At 42.0% G+C, this 24,975-nt stretch overlaps 1 protein-coding gene and 1 long non-coding RNA gene across 5 annotated transcripts in view; one reads left to right on the top strand and one right to left on the bottom strand.

Annotated features, from left to right (window-relative positions):
• The window catches only part of CSRNP3 (cysteine and serine rich nuclear protein 3), a 93,939-nt gene that overhangs the window by 18,079 nt on the left and 50,885 nt on the right, over positions 1–24,975 (bottom strand). For 2 of the 3 annotated variants that reach the window (XM_081871987.1, XM_081871988.1), the window contains exon 3: positions 11,447–11,617. In XM_081871987.1, coding sequence (XP_081728113.1) covers positions 11,447–11,617 — 171 coding nt within the window. Of the gene's footprint in view, positions 1–11,446; positions 11,618–15,974; positions 16,054–24,975 lie in introns of those variants that run through there. The other variant, XM_081871989.1, reaches the window with a different exon arrangement.
• Positions 16,146–24,475, top strand: LOC309348719. 2 transcript variants are annotated; one of them, XR_014159521.1, is made up of 3 exons: positions 16,146–16,444; positions 17,165–17,238; positions 23,261–24,475. It is a non-coding gene; the product is annotated as an uncharacterized lncRNA (long non-coding RNA). The 2 variants fall into 2 exon arrangements; XR_014159522.1 differs by lacking the exons at positions 16,146–16,444; positions 17,165–17,238 and adding an exon at positions 19,104–19,232.

Genomic DNA, 24,975 nt, shown 5'->3' with positions numbered 1-24,975 from the left:
CATGCTGCAGAATTCTCTGCAAGGCTTAAAGCAGGGGTTGGGGATTATGATGTTGCTGATATTTGTCACCATCCACCTGTCTTGGGAGACAATGGAAGAGTGCACCCTTGTGGGTGAATTCTAACGACTAGAGAGTTACAGCTCCTGCTGTGGCCATAAAGACCGACATGGGAGACACATGTTTTGCTGCAGCTGGGGCAGAAGAAGGCATCAGGTTGTGCTGATACAACTGTGCCCTGGCATTTCTTCTCTCTTAGCTACTCCCAGTGGTCATTCCTCCTCTGGTCACTGCTGTGGATATACAACCTGATTGTCTCCAGGTGCTGCAGTCGTCTGCAAGGGATTCCCACATGGCAAGTTTAATGTTGCCAGCCTTCAAGATTTGCTTGCGGACATCTTTGTTGGTTTGCCAATGGGCCTGGTGCCTGTAGTTTGCTGGACTACAGTTCCCATTATCCCTGACTATTGGCCATGCTGGCTGGGGCTGATGGGAGTTGGAGCTCAACAGCAGCAAGATAAATGGCTACAGATTCCTTGCTACCGGCTTTAAGGTTCCATGAGACACAAGTCAGCATGGAAGAGGTTCCCTTCCATCATGCTCTCAACAGATGCTTCCATTCATCTTTGGTGCTTCCTGTTCCTCACTGAGAGTCCCTTCATTTGTGGCTCTTCAGTGACCCCATCCATACCAAGGCCATCACAAAACCTAGCCAAAACCTGGTAACAAAAGTGAGCCAGGTATGAAATAATCAATGTAACTTTCTCTTGTGAACGTGAAATTGCCCAACACAATGACAACATGAGGTGGAATATTATCTCTAGATACGATTAGTGTAGAAAAACACTGGCCGCCTTCTTTATTACCTTTTAGACCTCTAGCACTGCTAAAGCCCAGGACTTCTGGAAACGGAAGCAGAATACCTTTCTACCAAAAACACAATCTTTTTCCTATAGGAAGCAATTATAGATCTGTTTCATTTATACCTCCAGGTGGCCTGTTTTATTAGCTTCATAAATAACTGAGTACACTATCACAGAGGGCCTATATTACTTTACAGCCATTATTTCATTGCTTTTAGTTTTTAATTGCAACCTGGAACATTATTAATACACATTTGCTCCCATTCAGCAAGGGACAGCCATGTGAGGAAGCAGGCATCATCTGAAGGCACAGCTGAGGTGCATCCTTATTGCTACATGTGGCAAATCAACAGCCCAGAAGAAAAACAGGATCAACCCTTTTCCAAGTCATGAAAGCTTCCTGCCTGAATGCATGGAAAGCCTGTTTGCCACAGGCGAGTGACCAGGGACAAAACTGTCTTACCAGAATATGGCAATTTGTTTGGATAAGAGCTGAAATTGGCACAGAATGTGTTCCTTGTTAAGTATGAAGCTCCAGGTTTTATCTCCAAATAAAGCATCTCCTAGATCATCCCCTGATTTTATATCCTGCTCTTGCACAAGGTTCTCCGTGGTCTCCTGTCCAGACTGCTGAGTGGTTTCACACACGATTAGCTCCAGTAAGGCGACAGCATCTGGTGTTTCCAGCCCATCAACTAGGCTCTATCCTGTGTCGATTCTGAGTGAGATGCCTCTCTGAGACTTAGAGATCCAATGTGACCTTTAGTTGGTCTTCATATGAGGAAACTCCTTACACATAATCTTGCTTAAGCAAATTCTACCAAGCTTTCCAAAAATAGATCACGGAATTCCACCGGCGGGTGGAGGTGGGGGGGTCTCGGCTCAGTTAAAAATAAACCGATGCTGTGAATGGAAAGCATGTTTGCCTTGTTTGCAAAAAAGAAAATGGGGGGGAGGGGCAAGAAAAAGTAGCATAAATGACATGTCAAGTCTTTTAATCTTTTTCAAGCACCATTTCTACTGTAAAAAGAAGTTACTCAGTTACTACACATAAATAAATTGAGCTTTCGCTGGCTGGAATCCAAAGTGTAAGCACTTTCCTCAGCAGTCTCAGCTATTCTCCTCCTGTCAAAGGCACATTAAAATAAATGTGAGCCATATGGCTCCGCAACAGAGTACCCGCAGGTTTACAACCAGCAGGGCAATGCAATTCGTTTACTGCCATCAGAGAAATATTTTAGGGAGAGGGGAAGTCTCAAGGCAAGAGCATGTAGCACAGAGCAGCCCATTTCTTTTCCCTTTTGTTTTTTAAAGCAACGTGGCAGACGACAAGGCTATTCTTAAAGCCACTAACCCATTTTCCTGCTTTTTGATGTATTCTCAGTGCTGTGCTGGAACATTCTAATAAAAAGGATTAACCCCATTCTACACCCACTCCCTGGATTTCCCACATAGTATTCATCAAGTCTTAACAAGATAGGACTGTCAAGTGTAATTCATCATCGCGGTAATCCAGGTCAAAACATCACTTTTCAAAAAGGCCCACTTTTAACAGCCATCCTAGAAAGCAAAGCCAGACGAAAGGCTCACGGACGCTAATGGACTTTAACGTCATGCACTAAACAAAATGAAATCTAAAGAAACAAAACAGATGCCGCCTTAATGTGCACTCCAAAAATAGCTTTGTTCTTTCTTGCAGACAAAGAGATGCCTTCTGTTGAGTCACAGGACTAGTCCATCTAGCCCAGTTTTGGTCTGTTCTGACTGGCCACTGCTCTCCAAGGTTGCAGGCAGAAGGTTCTCGCCCAGCCCTGCTTTCCAAGCTCCATTAACTTGAGATTGCAAGGAACTGAATTTAGGATTTTGTATGTGCAAGTCATGTGCACTGCTGCTGAGATATATGTGGCTCCAATACATCAAGCCTTTAATTTGGATCCTTGCAAAACTAAACGTGGACCAAACTGCAACCACAGCCTATTCAGGAAAGGAGACACCCTTGTCTTACATGAGCACTGGCCTCTTAACCAACCATAGGATACCAGGGAGGAATATCTGCTGGACCACTGTCTAGTCTAGCTGAATGGAATATAAGCACAGATGACTTTATTTGGCTTAGTGTTACATCCAAACCCAGGGGTGTGATTTGTTTCCCCCATACAAACCACTGAGCAGTAAGCCCAAAACAAACCTTGGTTATAGCTCATGGTTTGTTTGGAGATAAACAAACCATGAACCTGGGTTGAGATGTGATGCTAAACCAAACCATGGCTTGGCTCCTGTCAAAGCAATTGTAAATACTGGAACCAGAACCAGAAGCTAGTCCCATTGACTTCAGTGAGACTTAGTCCAAATCAGGTTACAATACAATGCACACAGAACACTAAGATATGAAGCCCAAAAGGGCAGTTTTTAATCCTACACTTCAACTAACATTTATTGCATCAAGAGCTTTCTAGTCTAAATCTTAGTCAACCTCACAGCCAGAACATTTCTGCCATAGCTTTAATTCCAATTTATACATAAATTGGGAGGTTTTCTGAATTGATTCTGCTGAATGCTGCTGTGAGCCCTGGGAGGAGCTCAAGTTTAATGTGACTAAGCAAATACACAAAGCATTTTTGCCATTGCCACCACTGAACGCTGATGGTGGAGGAACAAGGTAGGCAGAAGTTTCTAGGCCTGCAACTTGTAGGGCTTTGTGAGGGTGGACCTCCTTCTCCTCCCTCAGGCCATATCCACTCTATCCTATGGCCCCTGATATACCCTTCCAGGGACCACAGTATTTGATTTTATTGGCATTTTACTGTTCTTCTCTGCTTAAGTTTTGATATATTTGAGGGATTGACTGCTCTTGCTGATGCTTGTTCTGCAGACTAGTTTTTACTGTTTGTAAGCTTCTGAATATTGTTTAATATAAAAGAGGTCTATAATCTATTTACATAAATAATTAGGTATTCATCAATTTTATAAATATTTTTTTTAAAAAAACAATTTAAGCTGTAGTCCTATACCCATTTACTTCACGGTAAGTTTAATTGATAGTGGGATGCGGGTGGCGCTGTGGTTAAAACCTCAGTGCCTAGGACTTGCCAATCCTATGGTCGGCGGTTCAAATCCCCGCGGTGGGGTGAGCTCCCGTCTTTTGGTCCCAGCTCCTGCCCACCTAGCAGTTCGAAAGCACTCTGAAGTGCAAGTAGATAAATAGGGACCGCTTTATAGCGGGAAGGTAAACTGCGTTTCCGTGTGCTGCGCTGGTGCTGGCTCGCCAGCTGCAGCTTCGTCACGCTGGCCACGTGACCCGGAAGTGTTTTCGGACGGCGCCGGCTCACGGCCTCTAGAGCGAGATGAGCACGCAACCCTAGAGTCGGACACGACTGGCCCATACGGGCAGGGGTACCTTTACCTTTACCTAAGTTTAATTGAACTCAACAGGACTTCTGAGTCACAGTGCATAGGACTAGTCTAAGTAATTTGCTTTCTGTGTAACATTTTCCTTTTTGTCCAGCTTTGTGTGAGGAAGCCTGCAGATTTTCTTACCAGTGTATCTAATCATTACCATAAAGGGATGCTGAATAAATAAATCTAGCAGTGCATTCAGTAAGATTTTCAAGTCATACTTGGATTATGTTCAAAGCTACTCTTAGTAGCTATTTAAATACAGTTGTGGCACAACTCACCTTGGCCTCAAACCCTGAATCCATTCTCCAAAGCAGTCTGCTTTTTTATAGTTTATGTTTTACGTTTTGTATTTAAGCCAACAGTGTCTTCTTAGAGCACTCTGCGAGGAAACAACACCTGATCAGCCTTCACTCACCAGTATCAATCCTTCAGGATATCCTTCACTCGCAATTGCACCTCTCCATTTTTCTCATTATCCTCTTTTATTTCCATTCCGTCCTTCATTTTCTTCAGTCTGTTCCACATTTTTTTCTCTCCCCCTCTTAAATATGTGGTGGTTTCTGAGATGGTTTACACAGCACATCTAAATTCCCATGCACCTTAGGCCCTCACGATGTCTGAAACCAAAAGACACTCCCGCCAACTCTTTCTACAACTCTGAACAATAGCCATAGTGACAGCTTCTTCAAACTAAAGGCAAGGGCAGCAGGCAATGCAGAAAAATATTTGTGCTCTGTCTACACAGTAAAAGCCCAAGTGTGATGGAATGCTCAGCGTTCCATAGGTAGTCCTCACCTTCTGGAGACTCTCCAGAGTGACGCCCCATGAGCCAATGTGCACATGTGGAAGAATTTTGCATATGCACACAAGGTCCTGGGGTCCCAATCAATATACTGAAAGGCCTAGACAGAGCATTCTGTTTCTAGTGTCAAGTCCTGGTTTGCTGTGGAACAGGTGTGAAGGGAACAAGATTGTAAAGCTTCAAAAGTGTGACCAAACTTCTCTCAATGTGTGGACTAGTTCACATACAACGTGCCACATCGTTTGATTTTTCTGCAGTTGATGAGTATCTTTTTATTGACCGGCAGAGCTAAATGTGTCAACTGACTCCACTGAAAAGGACTGCATGTGATTTAAGGGATATGACAATCCTATGTCCATAGCCTAGGGATGCTTGAGAAAAGCAGTATTTGCAAATTCTGACACGAACTGATCTGATCTGCAACTCCCAGTCTAACATTCAGCTCTCGGAACTTAGGCTGTAATCCTAACTCTACCTGCCTGACTTGAATAGGATTTGCTTCTGAGTAGGTAAGGTTAGGATTGGGCTGTTAGGCTACCCACCAGCTTTCACACTTCCCAATTATACTGATGCAGTTCTTAGCTCCAAAAAAGGTCACAAAATAGCTTTTTAAAATGTGTGCTCCGAGAGAAAATATATTCAGAAATGCATACTTTCAGAGAAAATGCATTTAAAATACAGGGCAAGAGGAAAACCCACTGAAATCAATGGGCATAACTAACTTAAATGATTTGATTTCAATACGTATACCCTGAGTTTGACCTTGTTGGATACAGAGCACATACTTTAATATGTATTTGAATGTGGATTTCCCCACCCCCTAAAGGACCGCATGATTAATGCAAAACAAAATGGAATTATGGGTGAATGCATGCAAAAATGACATGGGACGGAAGCAGACTGGTTCGCCTGTCCTTTCCACAGTGTTGTCACAAGTCATCACTAGATACTGTAGCCCCAGAACAATCAACACCTATGTGAGAATCAGGCTCTAGTCCCAACCTCTGTTCCATGATGTTTCTTCTTTCACTGGCCTATATTCCTCACCCCATAAAGGATGGGCACCCATGATAATTTCCACTCTCTGCAAACCTAACTGAACCATTCCAGGTATGCCCCTGACACCTTCACAAGATCTCAGAAAAGCTGCCCTAGCCAACTTAAGTATGACAGACAGCACAACTGGCTGACTGAAGTGTGATCAGGCCATTTTATTTTATTCCCCGCCCCGGAATGACAAAGACATTACACAGAGGCCCCGGGAGAATAGCCTATTATTCCATTAGGCAGATGGACGAGGTCAGAAGTCAAAAATACATTTCAGTGTGCCTTGTTATAGAAGGATTTACTTTGCTGGTTATATAGGCTGCGGTTTGCTTTTGTTGGTAAGTCTACCATTCATTAATTTGAGGGCTTTGATGCCACAGCTGTACATTTTTTTTGTTTTTGTTTTTTAAAAGAAGTCACCGGCATTGGTTGGAGCCGTGTTTAAAAAATAAGGGACTAGGTCAGGGAGCCCAAGCGTTCCTGTTCACTTAGGCAAGCTGCATTTCACTCTCCCAAGTTCAGGGCGCAGGATGCTTTGAAATGCAATCGTCACATGCACTCACATCGCTTCAGCGCCTGAGGTTTGTAACTGCTTCCCAGGAGGGAAAATATCTCTCCACTGTCTGGTTTAATAACCAGATGAGACTCCTATTCAAGGCTCTTTCTGAAGCAGCAACAGCTTTGCTTCAATGCTAGGCAGGCTGCTGGCTCTGCGCCAACTCCCTTTCTCAACCTCATCACCAAGGTTATTTCCTGACAGAGCTACAATCCATGGACTACATTAGGAAGCGCGGATTTATTGTTTTCATTATTATTATCATTGCTTTTTTTTCTGTACAGCAACTTTGAAACCTGGAACATGTTGTCTGATGCAATTCATATACTATAGCAGACTAAAGGACAAAACACCAAGCTGTGCACCCTTACAGCTTATTCAATAGAAAGAGACATGTGTAGTAATGAAAACTGGTAATTTCATTTCTTAATTTGTTTTGCCTATAGCTGACAAACAGTGTTATTAGCTACTAATACATTCGGAAACTGACCCAAACCAATTTGACTTAGCGTCTCCTTGTTTTTAAGACACCCCACAATTCTGAAAGAGCCATAGGACAAAAGCATGTCCCTTTATTCCAAATGTCTCTGCTCTGAGCAGTCTGAAATTTATTCTGTTCTGTTCCATGTGGAATACTTGTATGTGTTTTTATAACTGTGATGGGCTTGCTACTCTCTCTCTCTCTCTCTCTCTCTCTCTCTCTCTCTCTCTCTTTATTGCCGGGACCTTATGGTGAAGGATGGGCAAAAGATTCTATAAATAAATAACCAAATAAATGGGCTAGGGGGGAACTATGCTAGTTTATCTTTGCAAATGATACAAGTTGTTGAAGACAGGGTTGTCTTCTAGTTGAAAAATTATGATTTGTTGTTCTTCCTGGTTAATTTACACCAAAATTTGATTACATTTAGGAAAGCAATTTCCGGCTGTGCAGCAATTGTTTCCTAAGCAATGACATTTGCTCAGGAGGTATTGTGACTCAGCTTCTACCTTTTAGGCAGAATTTGACCCAGAGGTTCTAACTGGAGAAGGCCTTTTCTATTTCCCCCTTCCCACCCCAACGTGCCCCTCAAAGTATTTTTACCCATCTCCTGTCATTTCTACCATTCTCCTCTCACTCTCATCTTGTACCTTATCCCACCACCTCTCAAACTGGGCGTTTCTTTCATCCCTCCCTCCCCAACCGCACCTACCCCTGAACCCTGGTCCTTTTACATTAATTTCCTCCTGTTCTAACAGCTTATATCTCTTATCCCTTCCTTTCTGTACCCAAGCAAGTGAAGAGGCCCTGGGGAAGGCTGTACCAATGAGGCCCATCTAAAAGTGGCCCAAGGCCCTACTCTTTGAGAAACACTACTCTAGATCAATGCTCTTCAACTTGGGTCCCCAAATGTTGTTAGACTACAACCCCGATCAGCCCAAATCATTGACTAAACAGGTTGTGGAAGATATGAACTGACTCTAGATTATTTGCAGTCATTGCAACGAAACCTGTGCTTGATTGTGGGCCCCAAGCTTAAGAATATTCTTCCTCCCGCCCCCTCAAATGTGTGTGCTATAAAACATCAATTTTACTCTCCAACCATCAAAACTAACCACTTTAAAGTGAGCCTTTTTTTGCTACTCCCAGGCAAATCCACATCTTTACAAAATATCAGCATAGTCATAAGCAAACTCTTGCCTAGAGTAGGCATGCTATTTCTGCACCCAGCAGCTGTCAATACCACAAACTAAACTGTTTGCAACATTTAGTTTCCATCTTCAGCTATAAGGAAAGAGTAATTTGTTTCACAGAGCACTCTTTAAAAAAAAAGTGAATATAGTACTTTGTTTCTCAAAGCAACTGGAAAACACAGCTGCTGTGAAGAGCGACGTTATTGAAGACATAGACCACAATATTGCCTTCCATTGCATTGTTCTGAATTCTACTAGCTTACACTGCAGTGCCAGAAATGGTCTAATGATTTGTTTATGTTATCTGCCACTGCACTAATAGACAGTGCTTAGTATCTATGAATCTTCAAGCTGACCTAGAATGCCCATACCAGATACGTAAGCACTGCTGGCTGCACATATAGTCGCCAGTCCTGCCATGTGCAGTGCACTGTCATAATACAAAGATGATTAGCAGTATTTTATTTAGCAGTTTATATCCCACATTTCCAATAAAATGCAAATGCAAAACTCAGTAAAATCTCACATAAAAATCTACCAGTTTTTTTAAAAAAAATCACCTTACTCAGATGCCCAGTCAAAGATTCTTCCACATCTCGATGTCTCTCTAAAGGAGTATACACATTGCATAATAATGTGCAGTCAGCATTGGATGCAGGCACCTTTTGGATGTGCTATACACACAGCAGCATCCCCAGGTAGTCCTTGTACCACACTATTTTGTCAATCAAAAGCGCATTGTGCTAGAACAGTTTTAACCCATTTTGTGCAGAGAATGCCCTTCTCAAGCGCTTGCTGAATACATGTGTACAAAGAGAATGCGCCCTCAGGACACTTCCTATTAGGCAGGCCAACTGACATTATAGGGCTGTGCCACTAAAATCCGCCTCCATATACCAATATGTATCATTTGCATATCAATATATCAACACACCAGTTTCCAGCCTCTCTCTTTGGAAAGTTTGTTTAAAAATATGTTTTTTAAAAAAGTTTATGGAAACACCAATTGAGGGGAGGGGAAAAGAGAACCCTGTTGCGCATTAGTATGGAAATGCACCCACCAGTGTGTATAGACAACACTGACAGTAGCTGCTGCTTTAGATGATGCTACAATGTGAAGGTGTGTAAAGGTAAAAGGTAAAGGACCCCTGGACAGTTAAGTCCAGTCAAAGGGGACTATGGGGTTGCAGCGCTCATCTGGCTTTCACACCGAGGGAGCCAGCGTTCATCCACAGACAGCTTTCCGAGTCATGTGGCCAGCATGACTAAACCGCTCCTGGTGCAACGGGACACCGTGACGGAAACCAGAGCACATGGAAATGTCATTTATCTTCCCGCCACAGCAGTACCTATTTATCTACTTGCACTGGTGTGCTTTCAAACTGCTAGGTTGGCAGGAGCTGGGACAGAGCAACGGGAGCCCACACCGTCATGGGGATTCAAACCGCCGACCTTCTGATCGTCAAGCCCAAGAGGCTCAGTGGTTTAGACCACAGTGCACTATGTACAAGAACACACAGTGGAAAAATGACCCCTGTGCATTTCAGTGGCTATGTGTGTACACAGCCCTACTCACACCCTTACAGCCATAACAAGAAACCTCCGTTCCTCTCCTTGGGAGGCCCTTCATATTCCATAACCAAGCTAAACCCATGTGTTTTTTGGAAACTGTCCCCCTCTTTCTCCCCCCAAATTCCCCCTTGTGGGTTCCCACTGCTCACCAGAGAATCTAACCACAAACTCATGGACACACTCAATCCCTCTGGAACATAATAATTGCTTTAAACCAAATCAGACCATTGGTTCATCTAGTACTACTGCCGGTCTGAGCCCGGCCTTGGCTGGGGAGGGCGGGGTATAAATAAAAAATTATTATTATTATTATTACTATTATTATACACCATCTGTCAGTGACTTTCTGGGATTTCAGACCAGCCTTTCCCAGCCCCACCTGGGATTAAACCTTGGGGTTTAAACCTTGGACCAAATCATGTGCTCCATCTGTGAGTTATCCCCACCCCCTTTGTCAAACCCACTTGGGGATATTTCTTCCCTTTCTTATGCCACCATTCGGGGAACCATTAGAATCAATGCTGAATCTTTTATAGCTTCACACTGAAATGTCTTTCTCTCTGCCCAATTATTCCTGCTGTTCAAGTGTTCTAATAAGCAGAGAGAAGGAATCTAAGATTTCAGAATAGGCAGAAGAAGAGTAGGATTATAATGATTGACCTACATTGGTATTCTCAGATTATTCAGAGCCAACTACATTAACACAACTGCTATCTTTACTATAATGGGGCAACAGCAGAAACTGTATGATAAACCCAAAGCACACCCACCCTATTCTCTTATAAGCGTGATGATTACTAGCTTGTGAAACAACGGTTTACACTATTTTATACATGTCCTGTTTGTTCTCTTATTTATATTTTGATACATTTGTAGTCTGCTTTTCTATACAGAATATTCAAAGCAGCCTATAGACGACAACAAGACAATATTAAACAAAAACAATGTAAATGATTGATCATTACATAAAGCATTAAAAATAACAAGCACATCCAGATCAAGCTGTCTATAAAGCCACTAGTTGGGTGCTGTATTTCAGCTGGATGCCTTTTGAAATAAATAGGTCATTTGCCCTGAGAAAGTCAAGCAATGATGGAGTCAGGTGGATCTCTCCCGGGAGGGCATTCCATAAGCTAAGGCCCTGTTCCTCATTGTTGACTGCTATGTATCTGAAGACAATTGGATACAGACCAGATCTTAATGCCCAGGCTGGTTCATATGACCAAAAACAGTTCTTCAAGTATCCTGTAAGCTTCTCAAGATCCTGGGCAATTTAGGTCTAGTTCAGCCACATGGTTCCACGGTAAAGTCATTTGCCTGATCAGGGCCAGTTTCAACACACCCAGAACCATGCAAATGACCTAAAATGTGTGGTGCTGCATAAGTGCATATTACCATGAGGCCAAACCAGTCTACTGCCCACTGAAGAATGCAGGCATTATTCAGTAAGTATAGTAAACAAAGGGGACAAAAGCATGGCACATCATTTGAATGTTTTAATCTGCAGAGCTTCACTCTCCAGGTTTATTACTTACGGGTGAAATGATTTGAAGTGGATGGGTTGACACTATCACCACTGTCAGCGCTTTCACTGCTAGAAACGTCGTCATCCGATTCCCGCACCGAAGAGCAGGGCGAAGAGCCATCAACTTCTTCAAACTTCCTCTTTAAAATTCCACTCATAGCTGCAGCACTGTCACATGTACCTGCAAGAGGAACAGGTGCAATGAAGCAAGGAAACATTTGACTGCAGACCAGGCAATCAAGGTCTTTAAAGTCATTCTGAGATGGGTTTTCTAATACTAGAAATGCTCAAGCTTCTCATGAATAAGTTCCAGTGAGGGAGGGGGGCAGGGAGATAGAAGTGTCAACATTTGAGGCAAGAGAATTCCCTAGGTTCCCTCCTTTGTCTTATTAAGGAGTTTAAGAATACCCTAACATCTAAATAATCACTGTAACAAGTAACACTGCTTTTCACAGAAAAACTGAAAATTTAAATCCATGTATCCAACTAATTGGTAATGCTAATAAAGTTGCCGCTGAATGTTCCAAAACTAGACCTCATACAAAACTGATCTGATGGGGGGAAGTCCTACAGTTTCCCTTTTTGTCTCACTTACATTTCAGGTTTCAATACATCTTGTAAGAAAGAATGTAGAAGGCAGGGGGAGACTCCTGTTCACGGCTGGGTATGGTGACACACAACAAGGTGTGCGGTGAAATTTTCCATACAGGGACAGTTAGGGACAGAGGCACCAGCTTGCCAGGGGCGATTGGAGGGGGGGCCATGTCACAAGTGTGAGCATCACATCTCCCTCCCTAAGCTTGGTAGAAGCTTCCCAGGCTTCGGGAAGGAGGCACCAGGCTTTAATACTCCAATTTACCAGGAAAAATTTAGGGGACTAGCCTAGGCCCCTAGTCCACTGACCACACACCACTGAACACAGGAAGTACTGTTCCAAAAGGCAGGTGTGTTTCTGAGGCAGTGTTTGGCATGCACTAAACCACACTCCTGGTACATGCGTGAGAATGGGATTCAGCATGACCTCACAAGTCCAAGATCTCCATGGCAGAATAGACTTTGTGAAAGGGCAAACCAGAGTTTGCTACAAGGCCTAAAAACCTTGTTCCATGATGCCAATCTTCCTGAAGAGTATTGGGCTGAATCTCTTAATTGTTTTGTTTATTCTTATAATCACAGGTATTCTGCACCAATAGGCTGTACTCCCTATGAGAAGATGTTTGGTAAGAAACCATAAGTCAAGCACATGAGAATCTTTGATTCTGACATTCTAGGCAAACTAAATTTCATTGCCAGATGTTCAAGACCTGATATAGCTGTGAGCACTAATCTGCTTAGCAGACAAGATAACAATCCTACTGTTCAGGATTGGAAAGCTCTGAAGCGCATAGCACACTATCTAAAAGGTACTACAGACTCAGATTCACTAGTCAGGGGTCTGGAGGTCTGGAGATATTTGCAGATGCAAGTTTTGGAAGTGACACCACAGATGGCACAAGCACTTACGGGGTATGCTACATGTACAACCAGAGTCTGTTTGACTGGCTGTGCAAGAAGCAGGCAACAGTGAGCCTGACTTCTTGTGAAGCTGAACTCAATGCACTGTCATATTCACTTATGGATTGTGAATGGTTGTTGCAACTGTTTAAGGATGTCAGGGTTAATATGAAATGTCCTGTATCAAGACAACAAGTCCTGTGTGGCTTTGCTAGCTTCAGAGAGTTGAAAGCAAAGAACCAAGTACTTGCAGATAAAGTTACATCGTGCAAGGGAGTGTCTTTGGAAAGGACTCATTCAGGTCTCCTACATGCCAAGAAACGAGATTCCTGCAGATCTGTTGTCTAAGGTTGTTAACAGAGAACAACTTCAGGTATATGTACAGCAGTTGCAGTTGGGTTGAAATACTGCGCCACAGGTTACATGGAAAGGGGGAGGATGTTGAGAATTTCTGTTCCACTTTATGGAGCAGACATGGGATTGTTAAGTGTCACATGTCTGTTTACATTCCAGCACAGTCTGCTGGGAACTTCTGTCTGTTTGTATAGCTTTTGCTTTTCTCTGTCTCTCTGAGGAGAAGAAAGGGAGACGACATGTTTTCTTTGTCCTGATTTATGCTTAATAAATCTTTAGCTGTTAGTATGTTTTCACAAGCCTCACGCCTGTTCTGTTTGCGCAGTATGCTCTGCTAATATAGCGTGCTCAGACTTTTGAAGTCTGAGTCGCTGATTTACGTCACACCAGAGACCGGAGTATCGTCACGACTGGAAGGGCATGATCCAGCTGGGGGCTAGCCAGCTGGCATCTTGACCCCCGAAGAATGTTGACAAATGGGAGGAGCAAGCTCCTCCCATAGCCTAGCTCTCTGCCTGTTTCTCAAAAAACTTTCTCCCAGGCAGCTCCATTAACAGAAGAGAACTGGCCCAGGGAGGAAAATGCCGCATGTTGTCATTTTGCAGATGTCACTACTCCCACTGGCAACACTTTGCTGAGAAAGCAAATCAGTAAGAACTAGGAGGCAGCAGGTTCTTCAGTGGGTGGCAGATTTTAGCCAGGGGTCCAAACTTGGAACCACTTCCATTGACTCCATCCCTCAATTTTCCACCTCAGACAGAAGTCTTTCTACCTCCTCATAAGACCACTTTTGCAACCTACACTCCAAGTCCAGTGATGTGAGTTTTCCAGATCTTTTTTGAACCAGGAGAACTTCTGGGAAATTATCTGCTGCTGCATAAAAGATTGGGATCTGATTTAGTATGCTTGACTTTTATTTGGTAAACAACCCCCCCCCATGTTTTACATTGTGTGTGTGTGTGTGTGTGTGTGTGTGTGTGTTGTATTTTACATTTTCCAGTGACAATAAGAAGTTGAAGTGAAAGTGTTGACTGGGGCATTCAAGAAATTTTTCTTTCAAACAAATTCAAAGCTTTATTTCTGAATATTTTTAATATTTTAAAAATCATTTTTATTGAAACTTTTCAGCATAAAATACAATGAAAATAAATAAATCTAAATTAAAAAAGAAATAGCATAAAAGGAAAAAAGAAAGAGAAAAAATACAAAGCCCTTTATCAGAGGTAGATCTTAACCCTTGTTTCACACAAAAGGGTGTGGATTGTTCCAGCTCTCACCTGGGAGCTTCCCTTTCTTCTCCCAGCCTCCCACCCTGGGAGAACTTCCCTTCCCTGCCTCTAACCCAGGGTCTATCACCTTCCTGTGCATACCTTCCTTAACCCAGGATATAATAATTTTACTGGAGTACTCATAAATGCTTTTAAAATCTGATAACTCAACAGAATACACTTCTTTCATATTGTTAAAAATAATAATCACGAAGACCTTGAAAACTGTTAAACCTGCAAAAACGGATAGAATAACAGATGTGACTCTGGATAGGCAACATTCCAGTCACATAAAAGCCAGAGGTTTCAACCCATGTAGATGGTCCTCTATCCAAGCAAGCAAGAGGCACAATCACAATTCAGACACATTCCAGCCAGGAAAAGTGATTGAGGGGGTGGAATGGGGCTGGTGGGGTGTGTACTCTGAGGGAAGGGTATCCAAAGGGCCAGACAGAGAGACATGGAGGTCCCCAGGCCTACGTTCCCACACCAATATCCTAAAGGTTGTCACCTAGAAAAATATATTTGCAACTCCAGGCAATTGTGATTGATATTGTAGCCATTCATTATGCACTTAAAACAATTTTATGAAACAATCAATTTTTAGAAATGGGGTGTGTGTATGTCCCGAAAACATTTCCATCCTGGAATGTTTTTCCACCCCACATCTCTGCCCACAACACTGCAGTCTGCTCAGTCTCTAGCTGCCTTATGAGTTGTGGGCACTGATGGGCAGCAGGAGAACCAACAAACACAGGCCATACTATCTGTTCCTGGGAATGTGTCCTCATTTGTAAAGCACTTTGCAAATATCCATTAATTTGTCATATCATACAGTTCCATGAGAAACAATGGGAGAATTTCAAAATCATTCTGCCAGGGCAAGGTTTTTGCCCTCCCTCCTCTTCCCACATTGTTCTGGGGGATTCTCCCAACTTCCCAGAGTCTACAGAGCAGGGAAAGGGAAATTCTGTTGCTTCTGCTGACAGGACTCATTACTTAAATCTTACCCAATGAAATTCATATTTCCATGTTGTGGGGGCATTTAAAATCTCACAGAGGTATTGCAACTACAAATTAAATCAATGACAGGACCAGAAGAAGAATGCAGAAATTGCTAAGGAATATAAATGGCTTGCAAAAATATTTCTCTACCCCTGGAAATGCAAATGCTCAAACAGTCTTTCGAAAAGACTTTGGGTGATGAGTTAGAAGATACGCATAGAAATAAAAGAGAGAGAAAATATATGGTAGGGTTAAATTGATATCTTCAGTGAAAGGATGTGCTTAATTCAACACTTGGCAATTCTGATATAATCCCATTTTATAAATTGTTATTATCATCACATAGACCAGTTGCTATGCAGTACCATCTATTCCTCCCAGCAAATTGCCTGGGAATCTCTGACTTGATCCACTTACCTAACAAGTCAATGTGCAGCCTTGCCAATGTTGTTCTGTGTTCACAGTGCACCATATATGGACAAACCTTCTGGTTGAAAATTCTAAGTGAAAAGTTAGCCCCGCCCACATTGGGCAACATTATGACCTCACAACATGGTGGGCACAAGCTATAACTAGGTAAGCAACATGCATTCTCAAGTAGAACCTTTTACATCCTCAAACTGGCCAATTTCCCACTATATTGCTTATAAATATGATGGTGCATTTTCAAAGGCTTCATTATCTCTACCCTAGCAAGAACTGAGCACCAGTCAAATGAATGTGAGGGAAGGGGAACCAAAACGTCATATCATATTTCTTGAAGACAGAATACTATTCCTCAAAAACTTAAATCTGAGTTGTCTAGTCACTGGGGTCACACTAATTCAATTGCAGTTTGACTTTGTCTATGAATGGCTTTGGTCTCAACCTTGAATAAGCATGCGATGGTATGTATACATGATCTGAATACATTTCCATACATAATACATTTTATTTTACAGCTCTCTGAAAACCTTTGCCCGGAAAGAAAGCTGTGTGGCTTGAATGATTGCTGCTTTGAACAAGTAGCTTTAGTTCAATAAAATGAAAATGCTTCCTTAACTTACTCAACACAGAATGTAATTCCCAAATCTTGCTTTCATTTTGTAAACTTGAAAATCATTACTGAGGATCACAGAATTGGGAGTTTGTGAAAATGAGGGATCATCAGGTCACTTCTGTACAAAGGCAGAAAACGCTGCACATTGACCACCTGAAGATTAACCCTCATAATCCAGAGCCAATGAGGTGTGACACAGGTAGCAAGACTCCGCAGGCAGCACACTGCCTAAAAGACAACTGGGGTGTTATTGTTTTATTTTGAAGATAGGACCAATTGAGATGTTAACGGTCATGGCCAGCACTGTGAATTATACTCAGAAATGAACTGGCAATAAGTGCAGTGTGAAAAAATGTGAGTCACGTCTTCAAAGGGGGCAAAGACTAGTTCTGGTCAAGAGTCTTGGCAATGCCTGATCAGCTTCCTCCAGAAACAATGTCATCAAAAGTGGGGAAACTTGTCTATCATTTGCTACAGAAGACAGCCAGGTGGGAAAGGTGGCAAGGCGAAACTGCAGAATAACCATAATGCCCCACCCCCCAGTTCACCTTTTCCTTGCCGTTTGCAGGCATACTAAACAATGGATGTGATCAGCTTATAAGTAGAGAACCCTGGACTCAACTGACAAGAGTGTAAATGCAGGTACAAATCCTTTCAATGTTGGCACTTCTGTTGTCATGAATATGATCTCAAATGAACAAAAATTGTACCATTGGAAGCTCTGTGAAAGGCAGGGGATGGTGTGACATTGATAAACTTGTCCTTCTGGAATCCCAGAAACCTGCTATAAGCAAGCAAAAACAACACAACGAGGTTAGACCTGCTACTCAGCTTAGCCTTGGCCTTAGTGCATATTACCTTGTGCTTGAGGAAAATATGGCCATAGCATATGTAAGCTGTGTGGACTGATCAACACTGTGAACCTATAGTCTGGGCTGGTTCATATGTCACCCTAAACCAAACAATGGCGTCATATGAATGAGCAAGTAATGTACACTCAGGTCCAACTTTCCAAACGCATGCTATGTGAAAATTCACTTATCCATCCATGAGGAATTAGTACAAGTACAAGTACAAATCCGTTTATTGTGAGGACCATGCCTGTGCACAAAAATCAACACTACAGTAGTTAAAAATTGTTAAAATTCATTACATACTATGCCAACAAAACCTTCTTCCCATGAAATAGAAAAGGAGGGAAAACGAGCAGTGAGTCAAACAGACGATGAAGGGGTCTTTACATTGTCGTTCATAAATCTTTCCCTGGCTTTCATGGCCTTCATCACAAAGACCGCTACCACATGGGTAATGCGTGGGTTTGCATCAACTAACAAAAATTTTACTCTATCTTCAGGACTGGTTATAGAGTTGGGTATAATTTGCAGCAATGCATCTCTAAAGCCCGAATAAATGGGGCAATAGAGGAAATAATGTGTAAGGTCCTCTTTAATTTTCATAAGGCAAGGACATAGACGATGTTCTACTGGGGTTTTTGTGTATCTACCGGTCAGGTAAGCAGTTGGCAATGTTTGAAACCGTGCCATAGTAAAAGCTCTCCGAAGGGTGGGATCAGTGATCTCCACCAAGTAGTTGGCACAGATTTTGACTGCTTTTACTCGGGGGAGCCAGTAGGAAAACCCAGAGTTTTTTATCTTGGTGGAGTCCAGAAAGGCGTCTTTTTCAAAGATCCATTCCCGAACTTTATCAGGGCTCCACAATTTGAGAGTATTTAACTCAGGTAGGTTGTATCTGGATAGAATGTCTAGTAGGCTTTTATGCCAAGTGGTATTATTTTGTAATGATACAAAGGCTTGTTTAGCCAATAAGGTGTTCGGGGCATCTATGGGGGAATTAGTATCCAAATCTCACTATACACATCACAGATTCAGATATGCAAGCAGCCAGAGTCTGTCCACTTCCTCACTTGTTTGTGCTTTGCTGGTTGGCAATAGCCATTTTCAGGCAGAAACCGGAAAGGAAGGAAGGAAGGAAGGGAGGGAGGGAGGGAGGGAGGGAGGGAGGGGTCAGACAAATCAGGGAGCAAGAGAAATCAGACAAGTCAGTTTTTCCTTTGTCTCTCCTTTTCTGGTTGGCTGCAGAAACCATGGAGGGAGAAGGGAGGGAAATGAGACAAACCATGGATTAGAAATGTTCCCATAAGAAAGAATGGAAATTATAGGCTCATTATGCGAACCTTCACCTAATGAATGATTTCCAGTGAATGCATTGTGTTTGGAAAGTGTGAACTGCATGTAGGCTCCCAGGGATGAGATCCCGTCTGCTTTGCTCCTCCTGGCCACTTTGCTGCTACACCACACTGAGCTAAACCATGGCTTGGCCAAGCATGTTGTCCAAATCTGAGCTCGTGGTTTAGCTCCCTCCAGATAAACCACAAGCTCTTTCTGTATTCTTATCATAAAGGGTTGCCTCACAACAGGCCTACAATAACAAACCTAAATCCCTAGAGTAATGCATTTTGACCCCAAGCAGTGATTTCTGTCCTTTACAATCATTTTTGGATAATTCAGTATACTGTGAGACTGGAATACATCTAATCTTTAAACATCCAACTAAGCAATGGCTATTTGGCTCCTGAAACACTACACAGCATATGGTAAATGATGAAAAGGGGAGAGGTGAGTCTTTTGTGACTGTATATCTTCATATTAGCTGTTTTATTTTATGTTTGGATTTGAGATTACTGGTACTGTCAGTTTGGATTTCTTTATTGATTTATTATATTATTGTATGCTGTTCATTACTAGCTGCTGCAATTTTGCAGGGGGGGGAGTGTAATGTCCCTTCGCTAAATGCTGCATCTTTTCCTTCTAATATTTTGCAGAACAATTATAGCACATTATAAGCTGATAATGATGTTCCATATAGAACATGCATATGAGCGCTGGCATTTTAAAAAACCATTCCACATTTTAAAAGATAATAGCCCAAACGCCTACTCATCCCTGTAATTTTCCCTACCATCTATGGAAGTCAAAACCCAATGGGTTTAAATATGTGACTCTGAAATATTACAATTCAGGTCTTCTTATATTTACATAAGTTTATTAAGACTATATACTGTGAAGAAAACCAAACATCTAAGAACTACTATTTCTCTTCTTCTGACATAAACAATGGACTTGCTGTAATAGTACGTGAATGGGTGTCTGTCAGTACCATCTATAACTAGTTTTTAGTCTTTTTCATAGACTAGAATGGGGGTGGCTTAAACACTTACATTTAACATAAAATCACTGCTGGATGATCACTTCAAGGATCCATCTATTCCAGGATTCTGTTGCCAACCAAATGTCTTCAGTAAATCCCTACATGGCACACAAAGGCAGTGGCCAGCATCCCTCCTCGGTTGCCTGTCCCCAGTATTCGGAAATGCTATCATATTATGATTCTATTTCTTAATTGCTTACTACATAAAATGTCTCAAAGCAGCTTACAATTTAAAAAAAACCCAACCCAGACCAAAATGTGCACATACATGAATTTAAAACAAACATCAAAAGAAATAAAATGGCATTAGGAAAAGTGGGTTTCCTACCCCCTCAACCTACTAAAAGATGAACACCAAAACAGGCAGGGTCACACCATCATACCACATGATTCCAACTAAGAATCAAATGGCCAGGTAAAAAGGAATATGTGTTGGCCTGGCACCAAAAAGTTGGTACCGATGGCACAAGGCATTCCTCCCTGGGGAAAGCTTTCCACAGGGGGGAAGTACAATGCCTCTGCAGAGGCACAGTTCCCGGGCTCCAATTCACAACCCATGCAGCCTACCTAGGGAGACTAGAAGCACTGCCAAAAAAAGAAGGAGTTATCAAGTAAAATCTTTTAACAGCACAACAATGCTGATTGACAGAAGAGGTTCTACAAAACAAAGCCTAATGAATCATATAGTTTCAGAATTAAAGGTAAAGGTAAAGGGACCCCTGACCATTAGGTCCAGTCGTGACTGACTCTGGGGTTGCGGCGCTCATCTCGCTTTATTGGCCAATGGAGCCAATGGAGCCAGCGTACAGCTTCTGGGTCATGTGGCCAGCATGACTAAGCTGCTTCTGGCAAACCAGAGCAGCGCACAGAAATGCTGTTTACCTTCCCGCTGCAGCGGTACCTATTTATCTACTTGCACTTTGACGTGCTTTCCAACTGCTAGGTTGGCAGGAGCAGGGACCGAGTAACGGGAGCTCACCCCGTCGCGGGAATTCGAACCGCTGACCTTCTGATCGGCAAGTCCTAGGCTCTGTGGTTTAACCCACAGCGCCACCCGTGTCCCTCAGTTTCAGAATTACTGATTGATAAATTACATTTATACCTTAACAAAAAAAAAAAGAAGAAGAGCTTTTATACGTAAGATCACATACGTTCAATGTCTTTTAGCTTAATTCCCTAACACATGGGTAGGCAAACTAAGGCCCAGGGGCCGGATCTGGCCCAATCACCTTCTAAATCCGGCCCTTGGATGGTCCGGGAATCAGCATGTTTTTACGTAAGTAGAATGTGTCCTTTTATTTAAGGTGCATCTCTGGGTTATTTGTGGGGCATAGGAATTCGTTCTTCTTTTTCCAAAATATAGTCCGGCCCCCCACAAGGTCTGAGGGACAGTGGACCGGCCCCCTGCTGAAAAAGTTTGCTGACCCCTCCCTAACATCTCCAAAAAGGGAGTAAAGACTTATAATTTAATATGTAATGTGTAAGCAACTTATTACAAAGCCCATAATTGGGGGGAAATTAACTGCTATCTGACCAACCACGAAATTCAAACATAACCCAAGATAAAAAATTTTTTTTTAAAAAAAAAAAGATTTAGTTCTGAGAAGTTAAGGCTGAACATTGCGAGCTAAAGGCCTAGAAAGTAGTGCAACCTTTTACAAACTTGATTTAAATTACCTTTCAAAACTTGCTACTTCAAAGCTTGGAGCGGGGAGAACACTGGTGGGAATGAGGGAGGAGGCCGAAGAGAGAAGGGGATTCAGAGGAAGGAAGACAAAAGAAGGCTAAAAGTCAAGCCAAGGGTAAAGGTATAAATTAGCAGTGCCTCTGGCAAGAATCAATTAGTGCTGGACAATTCAGCCTTTACAATATTCTTTCACTGTCTGCTTTCCTTCCTGGTTACAGATACATGATGTATCCCATTCAGCAAAAATCTCCCCTCTACATTTTTACACCCAGCAGGGCTTTTAAGCAGTTATTGTAAGTGATGATCTCTGGTAAATATCACAGATAACACTTATATAGAGTAGGTATACAGAATTAACTTTCTGGCCAATCACATTCTTTGTGTGAATGAATGGTTTCAGAGGCCCAGCTCCTAGGAAGGAACCACTGCCTGAGTTTTTTTGCATATGCAGCCACGTTGACCCAAGATGAAAAATCTGGAAACAGTGTCTCTGGGCACATCTTTTGTCCGTGGAAATGCTACAGCAAGCTCTACCACAACTGCGTAAACCCTCATATCTTAAGGCCCCACCAGGAGAGGAAGCAAAGGATATCTGCAATGGCACCAAAGCAGTCATTTCATATGATGGAAAGAGCCTAGAATACTACTATCCTGTCTGGCCACTAGATATATGCGTGCCATTCATCTCATTCATTGACAATTGGTGTTCATTTTGTTTCATCAGGTAAAAGGGAAAGTTCCGCCCCCTCTCAGATGTCAGAAGCACAGGTTGACAACTCACCCCATGAATCATTAGACTGAGGCACCTACATATAAGCTGAATTAGGGCCTCTTCAAAAACCATTTCACCCCTCGCTTCTAGACATGATGAAATCAGAAATGGGCCATAGGTTCCTGCACTTCTTTCCTACTCCCCTTGAGAATGAGCAGAAGGGATTGTCTGAATTAGTGGATCCTAGGCTAAATCCAGACCAGTTAGCCACACTAAAGTCCTACTGGAATCAATAGGGCAAGGGAGTTATTACTAGGGAATCTTGTGAATTCCAAGAGGAAGTGGCCTGATTTCTACCTCTTGTGCTAATGTGCACATAATAAATAATAATAATAATAATAATAATAATAATAATAATAATAATAATAATAATTATTATTATTATTATTTTTACCCTGCCCTCCCCAGCCAAGGCCGGGCTCAGGGCACCTGAGTACATCAGAAGTTATTCACTGGTTTTGAAATATCCCAAAGACTCCAATACAGTCTCTAATACAGTCTCTAATAATAAAAAAGTATCAAAGTGCATTAAAATACATATTTTAAGACAAAATGCATCTAAAATGCATATTTATATTTAAATCTGTTTTTTGTGATTTATTTATTTTTAATGTAGAAATGGAGCAGACTACATTTATGAGTGAACCCATGAAGAAGTGGCATGGACTAGAGAATGGATTGCTTTGCCCATGCCTAGTCACACCTAGCTTTTAGATTACTTTCAAAGGGATCAAAGTACAGTTAACCTGGTCTGACTCCAAACCATCACCATGACTATTTGAACATGTGATCTCTCTCGATCTTGGATATAAAACCAGTTTATACAGAGTCAAGAAATTATTTTTTTTAAAAAACCAGACGTTTTGATACTTCTGTAAACCTTGGAAGTTTCTTTGGGTAAAGGTGAAAGAGAAAGGAGATTTGCCCATTTAATATTCTGTACGCTGCTCTTTTTCAAAATCTCTCTCTCTGTGCAGGGAATCAAAGAAACAACAACAGAAGCTTGCTTGAGGAAGAGGAAGAGACACAGGATAGGATGGCTCTGAAAAACTCTTAAGGAGAAATTCATGGTTTTAAAAGATTTAAAAAAGAAACCAAGGTCAGATTATTAAAATGGCCATTATTATGCTGCAGCCATTTTAAAGGAGGGTCAGCAAAAACAAGTGCCACTTTATTTCTACTAGATTAAATTTAATCTAGCAAATGATATGAGCTGCATATGTATGATTACTACCAGAACATCATTATTTTGTGTTCTGCTTAGATTCACTCACGTTTTAGAGCCAAGAACTGCTGCATGAATTCCACACACACACACACACACACACACACACACACACCATCTACTGAAATTATAGGCATTTACAGATACACACATAAGTATTGCCTTACCAGTTTCTAGTAGGATGCTTATGATGCCATGTCTCAACTCTATAATTGGTTCAGAGCAAAGACAAAGACTGACAGCTGACAAACAGCAAACCAATTCATCTTTCAGAAAAGCTTTCTTGATCTCACAACAGATTACACCTGTCTCATTCAGTACAATCAGCCATCTGGCCCTTCCTTGGGATGTGTGCTTAAACTTCAAGGTCTGCTTATTATGAGTACCTTTTGAGAGAAGGGGCATTGTTTTCAACAGCAAATGCATTTATCCCTATCCTCAGGATGAAATCATCTTCTTGTTCAGATGACGTGCTTTTGGGCGGGCAGCAACCTTACAGGGAAGTATTGATTTTTTTAAATCAAGCATACATTAAAAGGGAGGGGAAAGTGGTATCACCGCACTTTTAACGCTCCTACATATTCTGGACCCTGTCCATTTTGTTTGCGATTAAATGGCTGAGGCGTACTTCAGTTTCGCCCCATCGTAGCCAAACCCTTTTGTTTTAGTCTCGCAAACTTAAAGAGGAGAACTGTTAGTTTTGTGATAACATTAGGGATGCTGTTAAATTGTAATGCTCCCCTTGTTATAGAAAAAGAGCCATTACATTTAAGTATGTGTTTACTGTAAGCATTTAACAAGCTCATATATATTTCATACCGAAATCTATAATGCTTGCTTTACACAAACATGTTAGTGGCCACACTGAGGCCCCCCCCCCCAATTATTTCAGCTTTGTGAAACAGATTCTCTGAATGTTGTGCAATTAACTTTAATGGTGAAATAAATAGCGATATGTGTGTTTCAATAGTCCCTTGGCTGAATGTTCTTGGGAGAGTCAAAATTCATCAAACCCACACACCCATATCCTTCCATGGGTAGAATTAAACTGGTGCCCTCCAATCACGCAAAAATTGTTGATCCAGTGGACATCTCCACTAATAACAGATGAAAGGAGGGGATTGTCCCCTCCTCTGCCCCATCCCATAAGGGACCCTCCAAAATAGGGTGTAGGGTGACATGGGAGCTGCAAAGAGGAAACAGAATTAGCAAGAAAACAAAACAAAACAAAACACTCAACGACCCATTTCCTCCCAACTAAATCCTGTTCACAGAAGCATCTGCTGGGAGAAAAGCCCTCTGTGAAGCACAGGGGCACCACTTGGCTACCAAGCCCATTTGATGAAAATGTCTTGTTCGCTCAGTCTCGCATGGGCACCAGTAGTGCAGTAGTGTAGCTATTTTCAGATTCTGAAGTTCTTCCTGCCAAATTGCTTTGTTTGATATAAGTTGCTTATTTTAAAGTTA

The sequence above is a fragment of the Podarcis erhardii genome (genome assembly GCF_964252035.2).
Source record: "Podarcis erhardii genome assembly, chromosome: 1".
In the NCBI taxonomy this organism is placed as follows: domain Eukaryota; kingdom Metazoa; phylum Chordata; class Lepidosauria; order Squamata; family Lacertidae; genus Podarcis; species Podarcis erhardii.
The sequence above is the reverse complement of the archived record's forward strand: the minus strand, read 5'-3'. Positions and strand labels throughout refer to the sequence as shown.